General features: G+C 43.3%; 1 protein-coding gene across 10 annotated transcripts in view; it reads right to left on the bottom strand.

The window, feature by feature from the left end:
• Positions 1-21,060, bottom strand: part of BRSK2 (BR serine/threonine kinase 2) — a 304,523-nt gene that overhangs the window by 101,045 nt on the left and 182,418 nt on the right. For all 10 annotated transcript variants that reach the window (XM_031055776.1, XM_005419517.2, XM_005419518.2 and 7 more), the window contains exon 3: positions 3,830-3,915. In XM_031055776.1, coding sequence (XP_030911636.1) covers positions 3,830-3,915 — 86 coding nt within the window. The remainder of the gene's footprint in view (positions 1-3,829; positions 3,916-21,060) is intronic.

Genomic DNA, 21,060 nt, shown 5'->3' with positions numbered 1-21,060 from the left:
GAAATACCAGTATTACCATCTGAAAGAAAAAATGCATGGAGTGGTTGTAGTATATATTTTCTTTTCTATTTTATTTCCACTCCCCACCAAGCCCCTGACAGCTGAAACTAATAGTTAAATGAGATCAAAACAGATAATGCCACCCCTGTTGGGAGTTCTGCAACAGAACTGTATCAGTCACCTCAGTCCCCTCTGGAGAGGGAAGCTCCATCTCCTGTGGACTGTCTGATGGCCCTTAGCTTGCCATGCTAACAGCTCCTCCAATAGGGGACAACTGCTTTTCCATGATCCAAAGAAAAGCTGAATGTACTGCATAAAACACAGTAAATAAAACTCTGTGTAGGGTCAGCTCAGGAAAGACCTTTTCTATACAGGGCACAGAGAAAAGAGGATCATCCCCCAGGTTCACACAGCTCATTGGCAATGCAGAAATCACCCAAGGAGTGTGTCCCTCCAGTGTATGTTACAGAACACACCAAAATTTTGTTATTATCTGTTACTGCCTTGCTCCTTCTCTTAGTACATGCCCCATCCTGGAAGTGTTCAACATCAGCTTGGGTGAGGCTCTGAGCAACTTGGTCTAATCAAAGGGTTCCCTGCCCATGGCAGGGGAGGGGTGGAACTGGATGATGTTTAAGGTCCCTTCCAACCCAATCCATTCAGTGATGATTCTATGATTTGTATTTCCTTAAAATTCCTGACTGTCTGCACTTCCACCAGTCAAACTGACTGGTGCACACACAAGTTTTGGTAGCCCTCTGATCAGTCCCCATACCAGGCTACTTTGATTAATTTTGATCTTTAAAAAAGGGAGTATGAATCCCCATCCCGGCTGTTTTGTCTATTGACATTATATGATGGGAGAGATGGAGGCATTGATTGTCTGTAGCTATTTCTAAATTATCTATTACTGTGGACTCCCAATCTTGCTTGAAGGCCATCAGTGTGATCATACAACAAATATGAAATAATTCAACTGTCAGTAATATTGCTCATTTAGCCAACACAGTATATATCTGAGGCTGTATGTCACTTACAGAGAGCCACAGTGCCCTCTGTTTCCCCCCCCACACCTAGATGTGTAGTCCACAGTCTTACTAAATAAGACAACTCAAAATGATGGATAAAGAGATGGAATAATAGATTTCATAGCTATCCCCATCTCTCCAACTATCTTGGCAAAAAGAACCCTATCAAAATAAACAGAAAAAGACTGCTTGACTAACACACGTATGCTAACAGATTATTATTATTTTTTAATAAATCATTCTCAGTGTTAAGTAAACTGTGGAAAAAGGATTTGATTCATGGTTGCATTAGGAATCTACTCAACCAAAGCCCCTTGTCACAAATTAAATCATAAACTAAAAGTCAAACATGATTTGTGAAATTAACAGTTATCAAGGAAATGCTCCCCAGTGCTGCATTGTGATTAGTCTCTGGCTTCTGAAATATCACCCATAATTCATGAGCTTCTCTGAAACCATGCCACTACTGCTAGTGCTGGCATGGCATGCATGATGGAAAGGTGCTGTCACAACCCCAGAGCAATCCCTTTCCTGATGCTGGTGAGAACCAGAGGTCACTGTGTCTTATTATTTGGGAAGGTCCATGCAGACACATTCTCAGCCCCCACGCACTTGTAACACCTCACTCCTCCACAGGCACTCTCTTCCACCTCTCAGATTTATCAAAGGCCACAGCTGTTTCTAATTTTGAACACGGAGGCTTGGCAGAAGCTCTGCATTGTGCCCTTTCTTTAAAATAGCGACTAATAAAAAATGAAACTTAATTAACAGTCATTTGTTCTTTCAGAGTCAGTGTCTTTCAGCAGAGGGATTTGGTGCCTTTGCAGGGGGATGCAGACAGCTTAATCTTACAGGCAGAGGAGCTATAGCACAAAGCAGACTTAGTGATTGTTCAAGGCTAAATGGTCATTGGCAAAGCACGCTTTGGAGCCCAACATTTTTTAGAAGTCAGGATATCCAGACATAGCTTAAAGATATGGGATGCTTTCCTTTTCAAGGTGATTTTCATCATGAAGATGTTGTCCTGCCAATAAATGCAGTATTTTTTAAAAAATAATAGTGTAACACCATTCCCACTGCTTTGAGCACCAGATATTTTTCACAAGAAGCAAAATAGCCCCCAAGTCTTATGGGGTGAAGAAGGAAAGCTCAGGTTTTGGTTTTACAGGCATTCAGAGCAAGAAGAAAGCTTCAGCACCTCTACAGCCCATCCCCTTGTGGCCTTTCTTCTGCATGTATTCTTACATTGTCACCACTGCCAGCATCAGCTGTTTGCTCTGTTCGTACAGGAGGTTTACTTGTGTGTGTGTACACCTAGGGTTACACAACACAGAAACCAACATCACAAAGAAGAACATTTCCTCTCTTTTAAGCAAAAAAGGGGTCTCCTCTCCCCTTTCACCTTAATACAGAGAATATCCACCCCCCCTTTCACCTTAATACAGAGAATATCCTCTGCCTCTTTTCAGGATTGAAGGAGAATGTACTCCCTGTAAAGCCTGATTTCCCTTTGCTGCCTGTCTGCGCACAGAGCAGATCTGAGCCTCTGTCTCATCTGTGGCAAACAGGGCTTCATGGAGCTATTACCATTTGTGCCACTGAGGACAGAGCATTCAGCATGCAGCTCTGAAAACATCTGAGCCAGCCTCCACCCAGTGCCTGCACGAGCTCTTTCTGGCAACTGCATTCCACCACGGATGGCAGGCTCTGCCCCAAAGGAGGAGGGGGAAGCCAAAGGAAATTACTGCCTGCTCTACTAAGCTAACCCTTAGGCAGAGGCCTCACTTCTCAGAAGAGGAATTCATTGCTCCAGTATCAAGACTGGATGAATAGTCCATGAGGGACTGTTACCTTCATTCAACACACTTCCTTTGGATAAACAGTCATTCCCTTCTTGTGTTGAGACACTAAAAAGAGGTCACCAGTGGATGGTGGCTTTTAAAATCTGTTTAATCTTTTCTAACCACTCTCTTCTACCTGTAGTAACCTGTTAAAAAGCTGGAAATAGCAGAGTTCCCTACTGGGTCACCCTTTTCCATTTGGAGAACATTGATTTTTGTCCTGTTGCACCATGATTAATGTGGCCTGTTTGTTCGACAACAGATACAACGTATTTAGTGCCCTAAATCAAGCTAAAGTGATTGTCTGTGGACAACATCCCTGTCTGGCACTGGTAATGATGTGGAGAAAAAAAAAAATCTTACAAAAAAAAGCTTTGCTACATAACTGTCACTGCAGAACCATCAGGAGATTACAGTGGCCCTTAAAACCAAAATCTGTTGCTGATGGGACAAATTTATAACACCTTTAGTAAGAGTTGAGGGTTTCAATGAAAACTGTAAGACAAAGGAGGTTATCCAAATTATCCACTCTAAGTCTGTTACAGCTTTGATTCAAAATGGTTCCAGATCTTACAGGTACAAGGGAAGTAGTGGAATCTTCATTCCTGGAAGTGTTCAAAAAACATGTGGATGTGGCACTTGGGGGGGCATGATTTAGTGGTGAATATGACAGCAGTAGGTTAATGGTCAGGCAATGATAAAATTTCCTTAATGATTCTATGATTCTGTGAAAGTACAGAAATTAACATTGGAAAAGCCAGGGAAATAATGAGTGTTCATTCCTCATCCAAATACCAAATATTGCACAGACACAGGGAGTGAAAACACACCTAGTTCCAGAGGGTGAAAACACACCTAGTTCCATTCTTTCAGAAATGTACCAAGTTCCAAAACCCCGATCTCCCCCGCCTCCCTCCCACCCTCCCTCCCCTCCCTCTGGCAAAAGCCAGTAATACCTACAAATATTTTTTATTTTCGTAAACATCATGCAGCTTTAAAACATGGGGATGTTCTATCAACTTCAGGATGGCTATTTCCCGCTCCACCTGGAAGAAACAAAAAGAAACAGAGAAGATTAGAAGCTTGGTCTTAGAATACATTAGGTATTGTCACACATTTTCTTCCCATTTATCCATTTTCCACTCTTCCTCAGAGGATACGGAAAATTGTAACAATGTATCTTATTTAGCACTTACATAATTTAAGAAAAATTCAATTTATTCAGCCTCAGCACTCCCTGCCCTGCAGAACCAAAAACCAGCAAAATTTCAAGGTTGAAAGAAAAATCCCAAATTGACCAAAGAAAATTAGCTGTGGGAGTTACATGAGCATTCAAGGCTGCTCCTGCCTCACAATCCAAAGCCAATGCAATATTCTCAAAGTACAGAAACTCTAAGATGTCACGTAGGGCTCTCCTGACCTCCCACAGCCACAGGTATGGCTGCTCTACAAACTGCATTCTCAATTAATGCTAGAAAATCCCCATCCTGAAGAACTTGCCATACATGTTGGGGAGAAGATATACAGCAGTGTGATTTTATAGCTCCAGAACTGAGGTGCAGAAAAGGAAAGAAATATAAGAAGTGACATAAGAAGTCCAAGGCAGAACAAGAAATTAAACCAGATTACTGGAGATGCAGTGTTCAGAGCCTTAAGCGCAAGACTGCGCTTTCCCTCAATTCCCAGGCTGCCCAAGTGTGGCTACTTCCAAGAGCAGTTTTCAGTGCTGAGTTAACAAGTTGTGACTTAGTCCCTGTAATTAGTGCAAGCCCTGTTCTCACCCAAAATTCCTATCATGACCACTAAGGGTATTCATTAGAGATGAAGTCAGTGCAATTCCTCAGCTGTTAGCAAAATTGCTCTGCTGCTCGAAACCACACTGTAACTGCTCTGATTTGACCTAGGCTAAGTTGAAGGGAGTTAATGTAGCACTGTGGAGACTCTGGGTATGTGAAATAAACTCTGCAACAAGATGCAGTGAGAGCATTGCACAGTCAGGCATGCCAAATTTAAAGGAATCCACAAAGGCAGGAGAAAGACCTAAAGAAGCAAACAAGGACGACCAGGTAGCATTTTTTCCAGTCCTTTAAATAACTGATTGTCCCAGAGCTGCTATACTGACAGATAAACCATGAACAAACTACAAAACCATCCCTTAATGTCTCCCCTGCAGAGATCAGATGAGTAATTAGGAACTTGCCCCAGTACACCTTTAGTTCTTGATGTCCTTTAACTTTCTGAGAGAACATCCTCTGCTAAGCCTGAACACAGACAACTTCACCTGAATGCCAGTAAGATCCTCTGCAGGAAATTGGTAAGTGGTAGTTTGCAGCATCATGCACAGGAGGATTTCCCAGCATGTTGGTTATCACCCCAGATCTCTCTTCAGCATCACATAAAAACAGCAAAGGCAACTTTTGCACTGCATCATCCTTAGCCTTCCTCACATACCAGGATGGAAGAAAGTATATTTGTACATGTGCCAATCTCAGTCTTTCAAAGACACTTATTCCTCTCTGCAGAGTCAAAAGTCATCTGAGAGATTCCACTTCCACACTTGGGATCTCTGAAAATAGCTCCTTCAGAGAAGTGGGGAATGCAGTTAAACATGTATGTACACAGTTCAGCACTGCCAGAACTGCTAGGAATTCAGTGATACACAGTGCTTGATGGTGACAGGTCTGTGGGTGTTAACTTACTCATGACCAGCACTCTGATGAAAGCTACTTATACAAACAGGAAGCAAAAGCTGGGTAGATTTCAACTGTTCAGCTATTTCACCCCAGACCCAGGGGGTAGCTAGCTTATTCCATTTTTGTCTCCTCTTCAGAAAGACCTGTTACTCTTCTCTCTTACAAGATATGCACTGATACTTGCAGAGGGCTTGTTCAACCCTATAATTGATAAAAGTTGGATTTGCTTCAAAAATGAGGAAAAACAAAACAGAAGAAGCACCCACTCTCACGACACTCTCCCAGTAGTACTGAGATTCACCATCAGCAACATGTACTGCAGCTGCTCAGAAACTGCAACTCCAAAGAAGTTCCTTTTGGATGGGGAAGTACAGGTATTTCATGGGGAATGTGACCAATGCACTAGCTATGACAAGGATAATCCAACCCCAGTATTCCTATGAAAAATAAAACTCCCTGCAGATGGGCTATGTAACTGCATTGGTGTTTCACTTCAGAGAAACCTCTTGGTTGGTTCAGTGGCAACGTAAGTTCAGATCAAGTGAGTGATGGATGGCAGCATCCAGTCAGGGTCCAGCTTGGTTACTGTCCTAAAGCATGAGAAGAGGCAGTGACTTATGGCTACCACTTGGAGAAGGGAATTCAGCTACAGCACTGTGTGGCCTATGTTTGGTAACAGACAATCAGAATAGAAAGGCAGTATCTATTTATGACCTACAGATTTACTCCAGGAACCAACTGAAAAGAATTTCCTCAAGTTGCTTTTCTTTCATCATAAGTGTGCGAGTGTAAAAGGTTCTATGCATATTAATTCCTGGGAACTAAATCCTAAGAGGAAATATAGTTTTGGAGGTCTCAATTTCAAGCCAGGTATGTTGAAAGCATCTGTCTTGATGCGCCTGGCAGCATTTGACTGCAGTGTGTTCAGTTCAGTGGTGTGTTGTCTGCACCAGTCAGCTTTCCACAGTCTGCTTACCTCTTCTATCTGTAAACCAAGGACAAAACTGGTCCACTTATCTCAAGTGAGATGTTTTATGAAGGAAAAATGTCATCAATGTACTTCTTGTAGTCCAGGACTTTGCCCCATGTAGAGGCACAAGACACTAATGGTTGTATTACTTTAGGATCTAGAGATTCCCAGTTCTCTAAACAGCAGTCTGATAAAGCTCATTCTCAAAAAATCTTACAGCAGTGTCCTGCCTCTTTCTTCTTTTAAAGCAAAACAAGAGTTCAGAGAACTATGCAACAGACCACCTTCTCAGAATTAGTGCTGCAGTCAGTACTGATGATGGGTGACTCCCGTGGATCCTGTTAATTTTTTATATGCTTACAAAGAAGGCAGTAATTGATACAGGCTGGACACAGACTGTAGATCTCAATAGCAATGTCACGGCTCAGGAGGACTTAGGAGCCATCGTGTCACTAGGAAAGGAGAGGTATCTGAACTCACTGGCAAAATAAGAGAGCCCTGAAATAGCATGCAGCTTTGCCCTCTTCCCCAGAGCTTTGTCAGCCCCTGGCATGGCTTTTTTGCGCAGCCCTGTGTTTGCAAGCCATGGAATGCTGTCCAGCTCTGAGCTGGCAAGGACGGGAGAGGAGAAACCCTGCAGGGGTGTTTGCTTTAATGCACATGCAATTATCAGAAAGCAGGGCAAGCTCAGAATAGCCTGTCTAGGGAAGCTCAGAGCCTGTGATAAACAGGAAACATGGAGAAACATTTGCCTAATGGTTAAAAGAGAAAGGAATACAGCAAAGCTTTTCTGTTACATGAATGCTGGGTCATATCACAGGATCCCAACTAAAGCCAGGGTTGCCTCATGCCATGGTGGGCAATTGAGTGCCTTGAAACTGGGAGAAAGAGCTGTGAAAGGCTGTGCAGGGCAAAAGGAGATGCACTGGTAATGTGTAGCTGAACAGGTGCCATGCAGGTGCCAATTAGTGGTTCTAAAAATCTGTGCAGGAGGTTGATTTGACAGGATGCTCCAGTGATTCAGCTAATGATAAAGTGCAACATGGGGGCAATGTGACCCTTAGAGGAATCATGCAATACTTTGCATCCCTCTCCTCCATCTCTACTTCACTGTCATTCTCCCCCAGAGGAAATCACATCTCTGGTTTAAGCCCATCTTGTCAGCAAACTTGCACTGGCAACAAGCGCTCTGCTGTCTTGCCTTTGGAGTCAGGCACACAGGGTGTTAATTCACTAAGAAGGCAAGGAGGGCAGGTCAAGGGTGCCTGATAGTTTGTCTCAGTAAAGAAGGAAAGTTTCCTTTTCTCTTGCATTCATTAGCTCAGTAACTATTGGGTCACTCATGACCCATCTGCTCCTTGAAAAATGAGGCTTACAGCTGTTTCATTTTACCAAGCTGTATTTTATCTACCAAACCTGTGCGAGCACTATGCAACAACCATTGTTGCAGTTTCTCAACAACTGGTTGAGAAACAACAGTTTCTCAGCAACCATTGTCGCATGTAGTACCCCTACATGCAAAAGCTGAGGGACAGCAGATGACATTTCTCCTTGGAAGCTTTGAAGCTCACCAGCAGCATACCAGAAAGCCCTCTCTTTCTCCACTAGCATCAGTAGTTCCCATATGGCTCAAAACCCTGGCTTGAGAAGGAATTCCAGAGCTGCAGAAATGGTGAAGGGCAGCAAAGCCCTGCAGGATGCAAACATGTTAGGCTGTTTTTCCTACTCACAGAGCAAAATGGTGCAGAGAGGAAAGGTGTGGTAGGTTTTCTTGTGAAAATCAAGCTCTCTAATGTTGACCCTACTTTGAGGTAACTAATGAAATACTTTTCAGAACTCATGGCTGTCCCTCAGTTAGGAGAAACTCATCCAGGACATGACCTTTTCTGAATTCAGAATTCTCTACACTCAGAATGAACCTCAAAGGATGCAGAGATTTGGCTGCTTATCCAACTCCTCAGGCTAGAACTCAGGTTGGAAACCTTGTACCAGAGCAACTACTTTCTCTAATGTCTGGCCTGCTGTGCAGTAATTTGCATTTCCATGATGAGGGCACAGAAAGCAGAGTAAATCACTCTGGTATTTCACTGGGTTGAAGTGGCAAAACCAAAGGCCACTTCATAGGAAGAAACTAGTATTAGGTTCTCTGAAAAGTCTGTGTTCCTGCCATAGCAGAAATATCACAGCAAAATACCTGGGTTTTTATTAATTTGGTACTTATACTTTCATGTTATGTGGGACTGAAAGTTAAAAATGGTGAAAATGCCTGGCTTTGGTGAAGACTGTCTAGGTCACCCGTTCACTCTTGCCCATAATGACAGAAATAGGCTACTCCTGAAATCGGAAGAGAACAGTTTTAAAGCATAAATGGCTTTATACAACAAGTAACTGCAGGCCCATTATGCCCTGTAGGGTCATCACTGCTGTGATGGGACATCATTCCTCCAAACAGATTAAGCCATTACCAGATCTAAGCAATACCAAAACATCTAATGCATTATATCAGTTGCATCCACAATTTCTATGGAAGCATAAATAGAATTGAAGTGGAAAAAACATCAGGGTTTAAATGATTAAAGTATCTTCCTCTGCAGCTCTGAATTTGGCTGATTTTTTGCTTAAAATGGCCTTTCATTACCTTTATCCAAAACTTATTCAGTAGTCCATTATGAATGCAAATGGAGGACCTTGAAAGTTGTGCATCTGTGGGGAGTATTTCTTGCTACTATTGTAGCCATTAACCTCACATTTCTGAATATACTGAGCCAGATTCAAAATGTATTGAAGACAACAAAAGACATCAATTGACTTAAGTGGGATTTGAATCAGACCTTCTAATGATCATTAAGTGGTATCTGGAAGAAATCTTTTATTACACAATTTTGACTAATTAAATGTTTTAACATGAATTCAGGTTTTCTGTTAAGTACTAGTAATTACAAGAAGATTTTACAAAAATTAGATGAAGAGGGGGAAAACTAAACTTAGATCTCCATAGAATCAGACAGCTAGACAATGCTTTACAAAATACAACAAACAGACAAAATTACTGGAAAGCTGAGCAATTCCTCATTTTACTGAGGGCTCTATCATGGGCTCATTCCACCACAATTTTTGTTTGCATGTGTGCTTTTCAAAGCTATTTCCCCATAAATGAAAATGAAAATAGTTATGTGTGAGAAGCAAGTGAGATGCATACTTGATTTTAAAATTTGCATGTGCACATTTCCATACCTTGAAGCTTTAGGAGGGAAATATACTTTCCACAAACTAGTATTACAACCAAATGTCAGGTTTTGCCTGTCTTTTTCCATAGTCCCTTCAAAACTGCAACTCTTAAAGCTCCACTGAATTTCAAAGTTTAGCATAAAGTCTGAGAGTATGAAGTTCACTGGACAGATACTGTGTTAATTTTCTTGGAAATCCTTTCTGCCGTTGCCAATGTACCTCCACAACAGGATTCATGGCCTGGCCTGACACACAGATTCCAAGGTCTTGAAGGGGCAGATCCTACACGTTATCCAGCCATGGAAAATCCTACCCAGGAACGTCACGGTTTAACTCTGTAGTTAACACCTGCCATGCTCCTCAGGGCTCTGCCATCAGCTCCCAAGTAAACATGGCACTTTGACTTATCTGCAGCGTATGCTGCTTTAAGGAGCATCAGGGCTTCATGCAAGAGACACTGATGGGAGCTGACAAGGAGTGGATTTATTCATTCAGCACTTGAGATTATCTGCTGCCCGGTGGTACACAGCTAACGAGTGACTGACACACAAGTCTCTGCCAGCAGTCAGCAGAATAGGTCCCTTTCACTGAAAGGCAAAGAGCCTCCCTGTGCCTCCTGTCACCTTCAGTGAGTGCCACATCCTGGCTGCCATCGCCGAGTAGTGCAGGACACAGGACACAAAGCTGCAGCCACTCTACAAGAGAAATAACCTGATCTTTGACTTACCTTTCTTTTTCCCTCCTTATCCTGGTTTATAATGTTAATGTACACAATGCCTTAATGTACTCAAGTGCACCCAGGCTGGCATTTATGAGAAACCTGCCATCCCCCATGCAGCAGCTACAGCCAAGTCTATGTGAACACTGGCAACCACTGCTCCAAAGCAGCACACTCAGTCCCTGTCATGTGTGCAGCCCTCCTTGCCACGCCACATCTGCAGTACTCACCCCAAATGTACAGCTGTAAGTCTGGTCCCCCCTAGCAAGGCACAGAATCAAAGAATCACAGAATAACCTGAGTTGGAATGCACCCCCAAGGGTCATTAAGTCCAATCCTGGCCCTGCACAGGACAACCCAAGAGTCACACCATGTCCCTGAGACTACTGTCCAAATGCTTCTTGAACTCTGTCAGGCTTGGTGCTGAGACCACTTCCCAGGGCAGCCTGTATACAAACATATACTGGGCTTGTTTCAGGAGTGTATATGGACCTGTGCAGGAAAGGAGTGCAATTCATAAGTAATTTTCCCCCAGAAGTTACTTCTTCTGAAGAGAGAAGGTGGAGCCCTGAACATTTAATGCCTTGTGGGCTGCTATGCTAAGCTACAGAAAAACAGTCACACCCCACCGAGAAATAAGCTGTAAAATTACAGGCTACAGAGAGTTCAGCTTCAAATAATACAGGTGCAGAACTTCTTGTATTATTTGAGACATCACAAATTTAATATGGGCAATACCAAACACAACACTGGAATGCTGGAGCCAAAGAGTGTGTGGAGAATGTAGAAGACACTGAATCCCATTAAGGAAATACAGGCAAGCACAAAGGAGTCAGTATAGCACAGCACAGCAAAATGTTCTGCCAAAAATATAGTGCAGAGCTTCTAAGAGCATTGGATGAGGATATGATAAGGCAGAGGGGTTCCCAAGAGCACCTAGGAATGGGACTGAGACAGTGAAGGGATGCTGACTGTGCCATGGACTGGATCCTTAAGGGAGTTCACCATCAATAGGAAGAGAAATTCAAAAGCACAGTTTTGGAAAAGCTTCAAAGGATGATTTCTCTACCATTTCCTATGTGTCTCAACTAGCCTCTTTTTCCCTCTTCCTCTTTTTCTCCATTAGTCACACTGATCTTGTTTAGCTCTTTGGCATTGTCTTACACAAATGTCCTTTACATTTTCTGCAATACTTTTCCAGAAGCAATCAATGGGATGGCTGCTATTTCCTTCTCTACATCTTTCCTTAATGGCCATCTCTGGTTCCCTGAGAAGAAATAAGGCAGGTAACAAATGCTCCAGGAGAGGGCAGAACAGCTGGAGCTCTGCAGAGATTGGAGGCAGAATGCCAGACTCATTCCTTCCTTGCCTTTCTCCACAACAAGCTTAACAACATCATTGATTTCAAAGAGTGGAAAACAGAAAATATGATTTTTGTTATTCTGGTGTATTCTCCTGTCATTCACTTTTGGTTGCCTCTTAACTCTTTAGACAGATATTTGTATGTATTTGTCTATTAGGAACTCGTTTCAGCTGAATTAATAAACTTAGTGAGATACTAACAGCTGATGTCTAGAAGGGATCCTCTGCAGCCCAGTAGTCCCTCACAGCTGGCAGTGACAGAACCAGAGTCTGAACCAACCCACAGCTCACCCCCTCTGTTTCCAAAATATGGTGCTGAAGCACAATTTCACCTCCAGAGGGACACGATCCCAAACAAACAGCAGCATGGACCTCATCCAGAAACTGTGAAGAGGCCAAGGGCAACACATAATCACAGAGTTCATATTTGCACTTTGCTTTGCAATTAAGAGGGAGCTTCGAGAGGAGGCCTGGCAGCTGCAGGCAGAGGCACCAACAGCTGACTTCCTGCCAGTGTGGAGCCAGTGGCTGGCTACTCAGGGAGGCCAAGCACCCCTCTAGCCCAGTTCTTCTGCCCCAGCAGGTTGCCAATGGTTTCTGTCACCCTGCAGCAAAAACAGCAGCTGCCACCTCATGTGCACCACCTCTATGTTGGTATTTCCATGTCCATTCCATCTTAGGGACACTCAAGAACTGACCCGAAGAACTACTTATTCTTATCTGTGATAAGAAATCAGTTTGCTTTGTCCATAATTCTGCCTCCAGTGTGTCTCTTTAGTGACATGGCCAAATCTGGTGCATCTCTGTAATGACATGCACCAGCGCTTCAGTTCCAGCCATCCCTGCCCACTGATCTGGATGTGGGATTTTAACTTTTTCATAGAGACCCACCTCTATGTTTGTGTTAACCACAAGCATGTTTTTTCATATCTTGCAAAACTGGGCTGAAAGGCATGAGAAATCAGCAGTAACCTCTTAATATCTTTATTTCTGCACTACCTGTTTGGATGTAGCCAGCAGCAGATGAGCTCAAAGCCTGTTTTCTCAGCTCTGGTGACTCACACAACAAAATTAGGGGCCTCAGCCTCACCTCCAGGTCAGGAGTAAACTACTGGTGGACAGTTAAGTAGCTGTCATAAAACTTTCCCCTCCCTCACCTACAGCACCTCAGTTTGGAGAAAAGGCACAAGCTTTCACTATGATCCTAACCCTGACACAACAGCTCTGTCCGTGGTACCTGTCACTTCTTCCATCACATCAGGGATACAGCAAAAACAGCAGCACTGTCTGGGAGTTTTCCACTGGGCTTTAATCTTCAAAAGAATGACTAATAAGGCAGGAATTGAAGAACAAAGAAAGAGGCAGAAAGAGAGAGGAGAAGAGGAAATAAAATTGCCTATTTAGCCTCAGTCTTGAGGCTGTCTGTGCTCACTCCCTGCCTCTCCTCAGATTCAGTCTGCAACAGAAGACATTACAGCAAGACTTGTACTCCCCTCAGTGAAGACAACATCTTCCTCTGTTTTGTACAAGCAACAGAAGCTGCAGAAAATTAGTCCATTGCTGCCATCAGCAACCAGGATCTCTCACAGCTGGGAGTTAAGAGATCAAAGACAGCAACGAAGGAACATTTTGTTTCTCGGTTATTTTATCTCTGCTCTTCTCATATCCTTCTCATCACACACCAGTCCCTTATTGCTGGAGGTGCTGATGACATCTTGCAGACTATCAACATCAATATCAGGATCAAGAAGCCTCTTGGCAAGCAAGGTTTACAAACAACATTGTAAAGAGAGTTTCTTGAGCATCTCAAAACAAGTGATGAGGATAAGTTCAGTCATTCCTTCTCCTCATTGTCTGAATCTACTTAGGAAATGAGGACTTAAGACACCTCTGGCCATATCCAGCATATGCTGTGGAGCTGAATATAATAATTTGTCACATCTTCATTATGTTTTCCAATACATTATTCAGTCAGGTCAGACTTTCAGAAGTACTTGGCATTGGCCTATCTTGTTATCTCAAAGTCTGTGGGACTCTTACTACTAATTGAGACCAGAGCCAGCCAGTAATGATTGGCAAATTCCATCTTTAAGTTCTAGGTCTCTAGAGATGGGTCTTGTAATATGAGGTCTGCCTTTCTATTTACGAATCTGCGCCTCAGTCATTACTTCTCAGATCCTGCAGTATTTCAGAGCCATTCTGAGTTCTAATGGTGAATTATTCAGCTTCACCATACTAAGCCATAGCCAAACATATTCCCTACCCCAAAACAGGTCCTCTTTTCCACACAGTGACAATCACTTCTGCAGTACAGTCTTGAATTACCTGCGTCACTCCAAAACAAGCTATATTGTTATGACAAGTGTTGTACCGCAGTGCAGATGCACCCACCAACACAGCATTGTTGCATAGAGATCAGGGAGAGCAATGAAATTAAGGCATTTTAAATTTGAGAAGGTGGTATTTTTATTACTTCTGAAGAAGTTGTGGTTGTGTATCTTCAAAATAGTCAACTTAGGTGCCATTATCTGAGTCTCTTCCCATTCCTTTGTATCTGTCCTGTGTATCACATCTAACACAGAATTCACAGCTATTTGGCTTTTGATGAAGAGCAAAGATAGGATGCAACACTTTGGTAAGTCAGGTGACAACACATCGCTAAAGAAAGTGCTAATGACTCAAAAATTACATAGCTAAAGCAACAGGAAAGTTCAAACGTTTAGCAAATTAGCTTAATTCTCTGAGGACAATGGACTTGGATGGACATGCTTATTCCACTTATTCCTGAAAGTGGCAGAGAATGCATTCTAAAAAAAACATGAGAATTTGAAAACTGGAGTTCACTTAAATCATACCACCTTAGGCCTGTACACCTTGGGATGCTTTGGCACACATACAGGCATCCTTTCACAATCTAATTCAAACTCTCTTGCACTTGCCAAATACTTAAATATATATATGTGCAGATCGAAAAGTGCTCACAAACATTTTGCTGAGAAGATGGCAGGCTAAGTTTGAAACCAGCAATATTTGAAATGGAGAACTGGGCTAGATGTAACCCACTCCCACCTCAACTTTTCAGTGTTTTTTTCAAGAGATCACATTCATCAATCACCTGAACCTTGTTCCCAGATGTCTGGAATATGTGAAAAACAACCTGTGAATGGGGGAGTTTTCCAGTACTCACCCTTAAGGTCGCAACAGAGTTTTGGAATGAAAAGGCAAAGGATGCTGTTCCCGTCATCCTCTCTCTACAGAAAGGAAAACCAATTACCTCTCTTTATAGGGGACATAATTAGCTCCCTTCTTTCCGATGGAGAAAGCCTTTTCCTCCAGCTTATACTGCCTCCCACACAAACACAGGACAGACAAAAAAGCAACCAAAATCTTGCTGAGGCGGATGGCATGCTGAGGAAACCCAGCAGTAACCTCAGATATGAGGAAACAGTGCCTGTGCTGTGAGGTTCACGTGTTGAATCCTGGCTTATACAAACATGTTAGTGAGGAAAGCAGCACAGGGATGCTCTCCTTGCACCATAGAGAACTCAGAGTATCAGCAGTTGGTAAGGAATTGTGGTGATTTTAGGAGGCCATCCCTCTTCCCTGCAGAGATCTACATAACTGTTAAACTGTTTTTCCCTTCCTTGGTAACAGTCTTACTCCATGCCAAGTGGACAACTTGAAGGTTATCCACAGTTTTTTCCTGTCCTTTGGTATTATTCTGCTGCCCGTGTATTCCTGTATTTAGAGTAGGACAATGTTACACATCCAAACTGGGAGCCTGTATATTTTAGATTGCATTCCTCATGCTACCACAGAAGCCACATAAAAACAACCACATTCTGTGAAATCCTACAGACTGAGAACCCTTTTTTGGACTATTTCTTCTCTGGTTTTGCATTCTTATTCTTGCTAACATTTCCAAATTGTTTCCACATTGTTAACTACTTTTTTCCTAAGGCAAGAGTGATTTTCCTGGCAATTTTCCACACATTTTCCATGTTCCCTTCAGGATGGCTGGGGACTTGGAACTTGTAGAAAATGTTTTACTTCCATTTCAAGAAAATGTTTGAAGTTGCATGCTTAGTCTACACCATGACTCTATAGCAATAAAAGACAGAGAAGTGATGAAAGAGAGAAAAAAATCACCTTGCAAGACCTAGCAAACCTATTGGAGAGTAACACATTTAACTGGAAATGGTGGCCAATGTGAATGTTTTGGTGGCCAGCCAGGAAGTGGGGATAGCCTTTACTTCTGACCCATTAAACATGCATTTTGCAAAGCTACTTTTTTGATGAGATTCCTTTGGACGTGTCCTCATTTACTGTCATTCCTCTTCCTTCTACGGGAACAGTGACCTGTTTGAGAAACCTGAGATGTCTCCACAGGGTATAATTTAGCACTCTCCAGGCTTGCCAAGATCCCTGGAGCTCTCTTGTGTCTCTCTGATCCCTTATCTTGCTCATGATCTGCAAAGGATCAGTCATATAAAGCCCACAGGAGAGGAGGCTGCTGCCTACCTGCTGAAGGCCTGAGTTTGTCAGTTCTACCTTCAAACAAACGAGCAAAGCTTCACTTACAGAAAATATAAAGAAAGTTCTGATACACTCTTATTAAGGAAATATGAAGCAGTTCTTTATATCTGAAATAAGCAAAAGATGAAAAAATCAAACAGCCCTCCCTCAAAACTGTTCTGAATATTTTTAAATAAGGTAATGTTCATTGGAGAGAGAAAGAAAATGTGCAGTACATAGCTGTGTCCTCTCTTTGATCTTAACTGTAATGGCCCTTCCTCGTGCTTTTCCATTACAGGTGTGGATATTCTCCAGGACTCCAAATGGAAGTCAGCACATCCAGTCAGCTCTTTAATGGGTTCACTCCAATGGTGATCTCCTTTAGACCTGAGGATCTACCTGACCAACCAGTTTGCAGCAAGTTTCCTTCTGGGAGAAGGGTCTGATGTTATAAGAGAAGCCAGGACCTTAGAGGTGACACAGGACTGCAAGAATCTGCAGAGGGTTTACATGAATGAATGAGTTTGAATTTCAAATGTAGGCCAGAAGCAGCCCACCCAGCCTAATTTCTTCTCCTTTGTACTGTTTATTCAACCAAGAGCATTTTCAGATGACCTGAGGGGATTGCCTTCATGGGTGAGTGTGTATTTTACCAGAAGACCTGTTTGGCAGAATGGCTTTTATTGAAAGCATTTTGGTTCTGTTGCTCCTGCCACGTGCTGCTTTTCTTGGCCTTCTGGCAGTCTCCAAATCCTGTGTGAACATCCCTTTCCCCAGCACACCAGGGATCCAGCAGATGCACAAACTACAGAGTTGAACAATCACTTTATGCCTCAAGCACTGCCAAACAGTTTCTTGTGCAGCTTAGGAGGGCATGTACTGCTGCTCTGCTACAAAAAACCAGGGTGCCCTTCTAGAAACACCTTCATTTTGGTTGAAATGCTACCTACATTTTACAGGAGTGATCCTGAACCAAAAAAACGAATCTGGCGAGGGGTCAAAATAGGAATTGTATTTTATTTTTAACTGAGGCTGGAGAATTTCCTTCTTTCCTTTTCCCCTTCCCCTTATTGCCACCTCTTGAAATAGAGTTGCTTTCCCCAGCCCCAAACTCGCCTAATGCCAAGGGGTCAAGCTATGTTTCTCGAGTCCTTTGTTCACCTAAACAGTATGGGGGCGTGAGATAAGTCCTTGTTGAAGCCACCAGTGATTAAAACATCAGCACCACGAGGAGCAGCTGCCTTCTGTGCAGTCAGCTCTGTGAGCCAGCCCCAGTCCTCTCTCTGGAGCAGCCCACCTCTCCCTGGGGGATCCCCACAGCCAGCTCTGCAAGGCACCCTGAGCTCTGCTCCTCACATCCAGCCTGCCTGCTCATTAATCATCTGGGACGTGACAGCTTGTGCCACAGCTGCAGACACCTAAAGAGTGAGGATGTTGTCTCCTCCTTGCCACACAGGGCTGCTATCCCTTAGCCAGCTGCTTTCAAAGAGAAGCACAGTGGCTGTGGCTGGCTCTCGGGTATACTGACGTTCCAGCAGAGTCACAGCATGGAAATGTATGCCTGCAAGAAACCTCCCACACAAAAGGCCACTGCAATTCCTGCAGAGTTGGACTAAAGACTCTGTGCCTGTTTCCTACCCAGGTATGTCAGGGACACATGCAAGTAGCAGCTGTTGGAAGAAGCACAACTGCTATTCCCCTTCAGTCCCTGGAGTGTAAAATCATGATAATCAAAACAAAAGTCAGAGCACTTGTGAGGCTCCTCTGTCTTTCCCTTAGAGACAGGTGACTTTACTGCCTTTAATGCAGCAGAGAGACTTCAGGAAGCTGGCTGTGCCCTTCAAGCGACTGACAAATGTAACTGCTTGGCAAAACACACTGTGCAATACTGAAGGGAAAGTCCTCTTACAGTAACAGCTTTTCCAAACCAGAGATCAGCCACCAGCCAGAACAGGACTGCCAAGCATTTCCAAAATGTAACGCACAATCCCATTTTTCAACTTACCAACAGAAAAATGAGGGAGCTGCACAAGACCTGATGTGCTGGTACAAAGCAGATGCAGCCATGTCAGAGCTTCTGTTCCCTCTGCAGCACTGGCTGAGCACAAACAACAAACAACAATCCCTTCACTGTCACAGATGACCCCTTACAATGTGGTTGTTTTGTCCTGCAGGACAAATAGCAGGAATCCAGAGAGAAATTAAGAAAAAGAACTGCTTTCTACAGACTCTCAGGGCAGCTTTGATGCCCTCAGGGCACTTCTACCTTCACACAGGACAGGGCCAATACAACAGTTCCACTTAAACTCAGTGAGAGAGGATTTAATATTTCTTTGATGGTGACTTCAACCTTTCTTTCCCTTCAGTGACCCCCCTCCCCACTCCCTGCCCCCTCCCAGCCCTCAACAGCTCTGGAAGTGGCCAGGTACCAGGTAGTCTATTCAGGAATGATCACCATCCTTTTTGCATTTTGTTCCTTTGTCCTTTCCAAGCAAATTACCTTTGGGACCCTGGAACAAGCCGTCACTTCAGAGCACTGTCACTATCACATGGACAGCAGCCCCAGGACCTGCAGGACACATGTGAGCAGCAGGCTGTGTTAGGAAGCATCAGCCCTGAACACCTCACTGGCACATCTTCCTCACCAGGGACTGCTGCCAGTCACTGAAAAAGCCACCTCCTGGTGCTAAGGACCCCTGGATCAGGCCCCTGATACCTGGGAGCACCCTTTTCATTTCCAAGAAAAATATTCTTCAAACTGGAGCACAGGGATTTCCTTACATTAGAATTAATGAACGTTCAGTCTCTTCTTAAAGGAGCTTTTCTTCCCCCCGTCCCCCCAAAATGCAACCACTATATATATATTTTTAAATCACCACTGAGAAATACTGAAAAGCTTTCTGTAATACTTCTTACAGTTAGTATTTGCTTCCTGCTGGGAATTCACATCCTGTCAGTGGAAGCTACACCAGATGCTGACAACTGCCCCCATCAGTAATGCCCGTGAGGAAGGATTTTTCCCCTGTGGCTGCTCTCCTGCAGGAGGCAGCAGCAAAAAATGCCCACAGTTTCAAAAGGTCCAGTAATGTTGGGTTCTCTGCACTGAGAACTGAGGTTCTGTGCAGTCTCTCCCTGGGGACAGATTTTCAGCTGTTAAACTACCCACAGTTAAGATATTAAGAAGAATCCCCTTTTCAGTGAGGGACTTTATAAAAATTAGGCTTCCAAGTTTTTCAGACATTGTAGTGGACTGGTCTAATGAAAATCTGGTCTAAGAATGGAAGCTGAGCCACTCTGAAAAGTCTGTGCCTATGCCTAAATTTTGGAAGTGATAAAAGGCTGCTGCAGGGTTCCACTAAAGGTAGGAGTAGTCAGTCTCATTACAGTAAATACTTTCTACACATTCCTCAAGAAAAGAACTCCAAACACAGGACACGTCAATACTCTTTGGCATAAATACACATCTAAACCGGAGAGAGCACTAAAATGAAAGTGCAATACTTTCTACTGCATAAATATACATAGTTCCAAACTTGAATTTGAATGACATGTACATCCAAACCCACCTTTGGCATACCTCCAATTCGTGGGGTGGGGTTAAAGTTGGAATGATTATCTGAAGTGATATCCAAAGGAAGCCATAAAGCTGTCTAAAGGTCTCCTAACTTAGTCTGGTTTCACTGGGTCTGCTAAGACTCTGGCAAATGCCATCATCAATATTGGTTTGCTCTGACAGGATATACAAGGGAGGCTGTGAGGTTGAGGTGCTGATTTGTGATTCAGACTCTAACTTCGCTTTCTGATTTTCTTAATAGCTTCTTCTGCCCTGCATGGGCTACTTAATCTATCTGTGTCATAGTTCAGTATCCAGAGAAGGCAGACACTCAGATATTGGATTTTACCCACATTTTCCTGCCTTTTTACATGCACTGCCTGTTTAGATATAAATGCTTCAGGTCAGAGGTGGTCCCTTGTTCTGTCTTTAAACACAGCTGTGGTGTCTGGTATGCCAGGACACATGCTAAGACACACCCTCTGACAAATGAAGAAATGACATTTCAAATGTCACCACTAACTCAACTTAGAGCCTGCAGAGAACAAAGCAGTGGGGGGGTAAAGTCTGCAATGTGTCACATGGAGCAAAATACAAGTTCAAAGCATGCTACCGCGGCTGAGCACCTGATTGTGGTTGGTGCTGGGGCTCTTCCCTACTGCCCTGGCTCCATGCATGGCATCAGGAGTCAGGAAATAATTCAGACAGGCTCACGTAAGTCAGGAGGAAGCAGAAGCACTGCACACCCTCCCAGCACAGGAAAATACAGTGCCTCGAAAGCAGGGAGGGAGGCAGACAGCATTACAGGGGCACTAGAAATAACAGAGCAAGCTTCATGCTGAAAAGCAGGGAATCTTTGTCATGACAACAGAGAGAGCAGTTAAACCATACAACATGCGCAGGGGATGTAAAGACAGGAAGTACACTGGCAGCACTGCAGCCGTGAATGATGGTTTATTTTTAACAACAGTTTCTAAAGCAGGAGCTGGTGATTTTGTTTGTTTGTCACTTTTTATTTCATCCAATTCTCTAGATGGATACTAGATCTTTTTGCAAGATTTTTTTTATTTTATTATGGTTTCTCCTTGAAGCAGAGACTGAAAATGCTGTGATAAGTAGACTGAAAGGTTCACTTAGTTTCAGCTGCAGTTT

This window comes from Geospiza fortis, unplaced genomic scaffold (genome assembly GCF_000277835.1).
Source record: "Geospiza fortis unplaced genomic scaffold, GeoFor_1.0 scaffold66, whole genome shotgun sequence".
NCBI classification, from domain to species: domain Eukaryota; kingdom Metazoa; phylum Chordata; class Aves; order Passeriformes; family Thraupidae; genus Geospiza; species Geospiza fortis.
The sequence above is the reverse complement of the archived record's forward strand: the minus strand, read 5'-3'. Positions and strand labels throughout refer to the sequence as shown.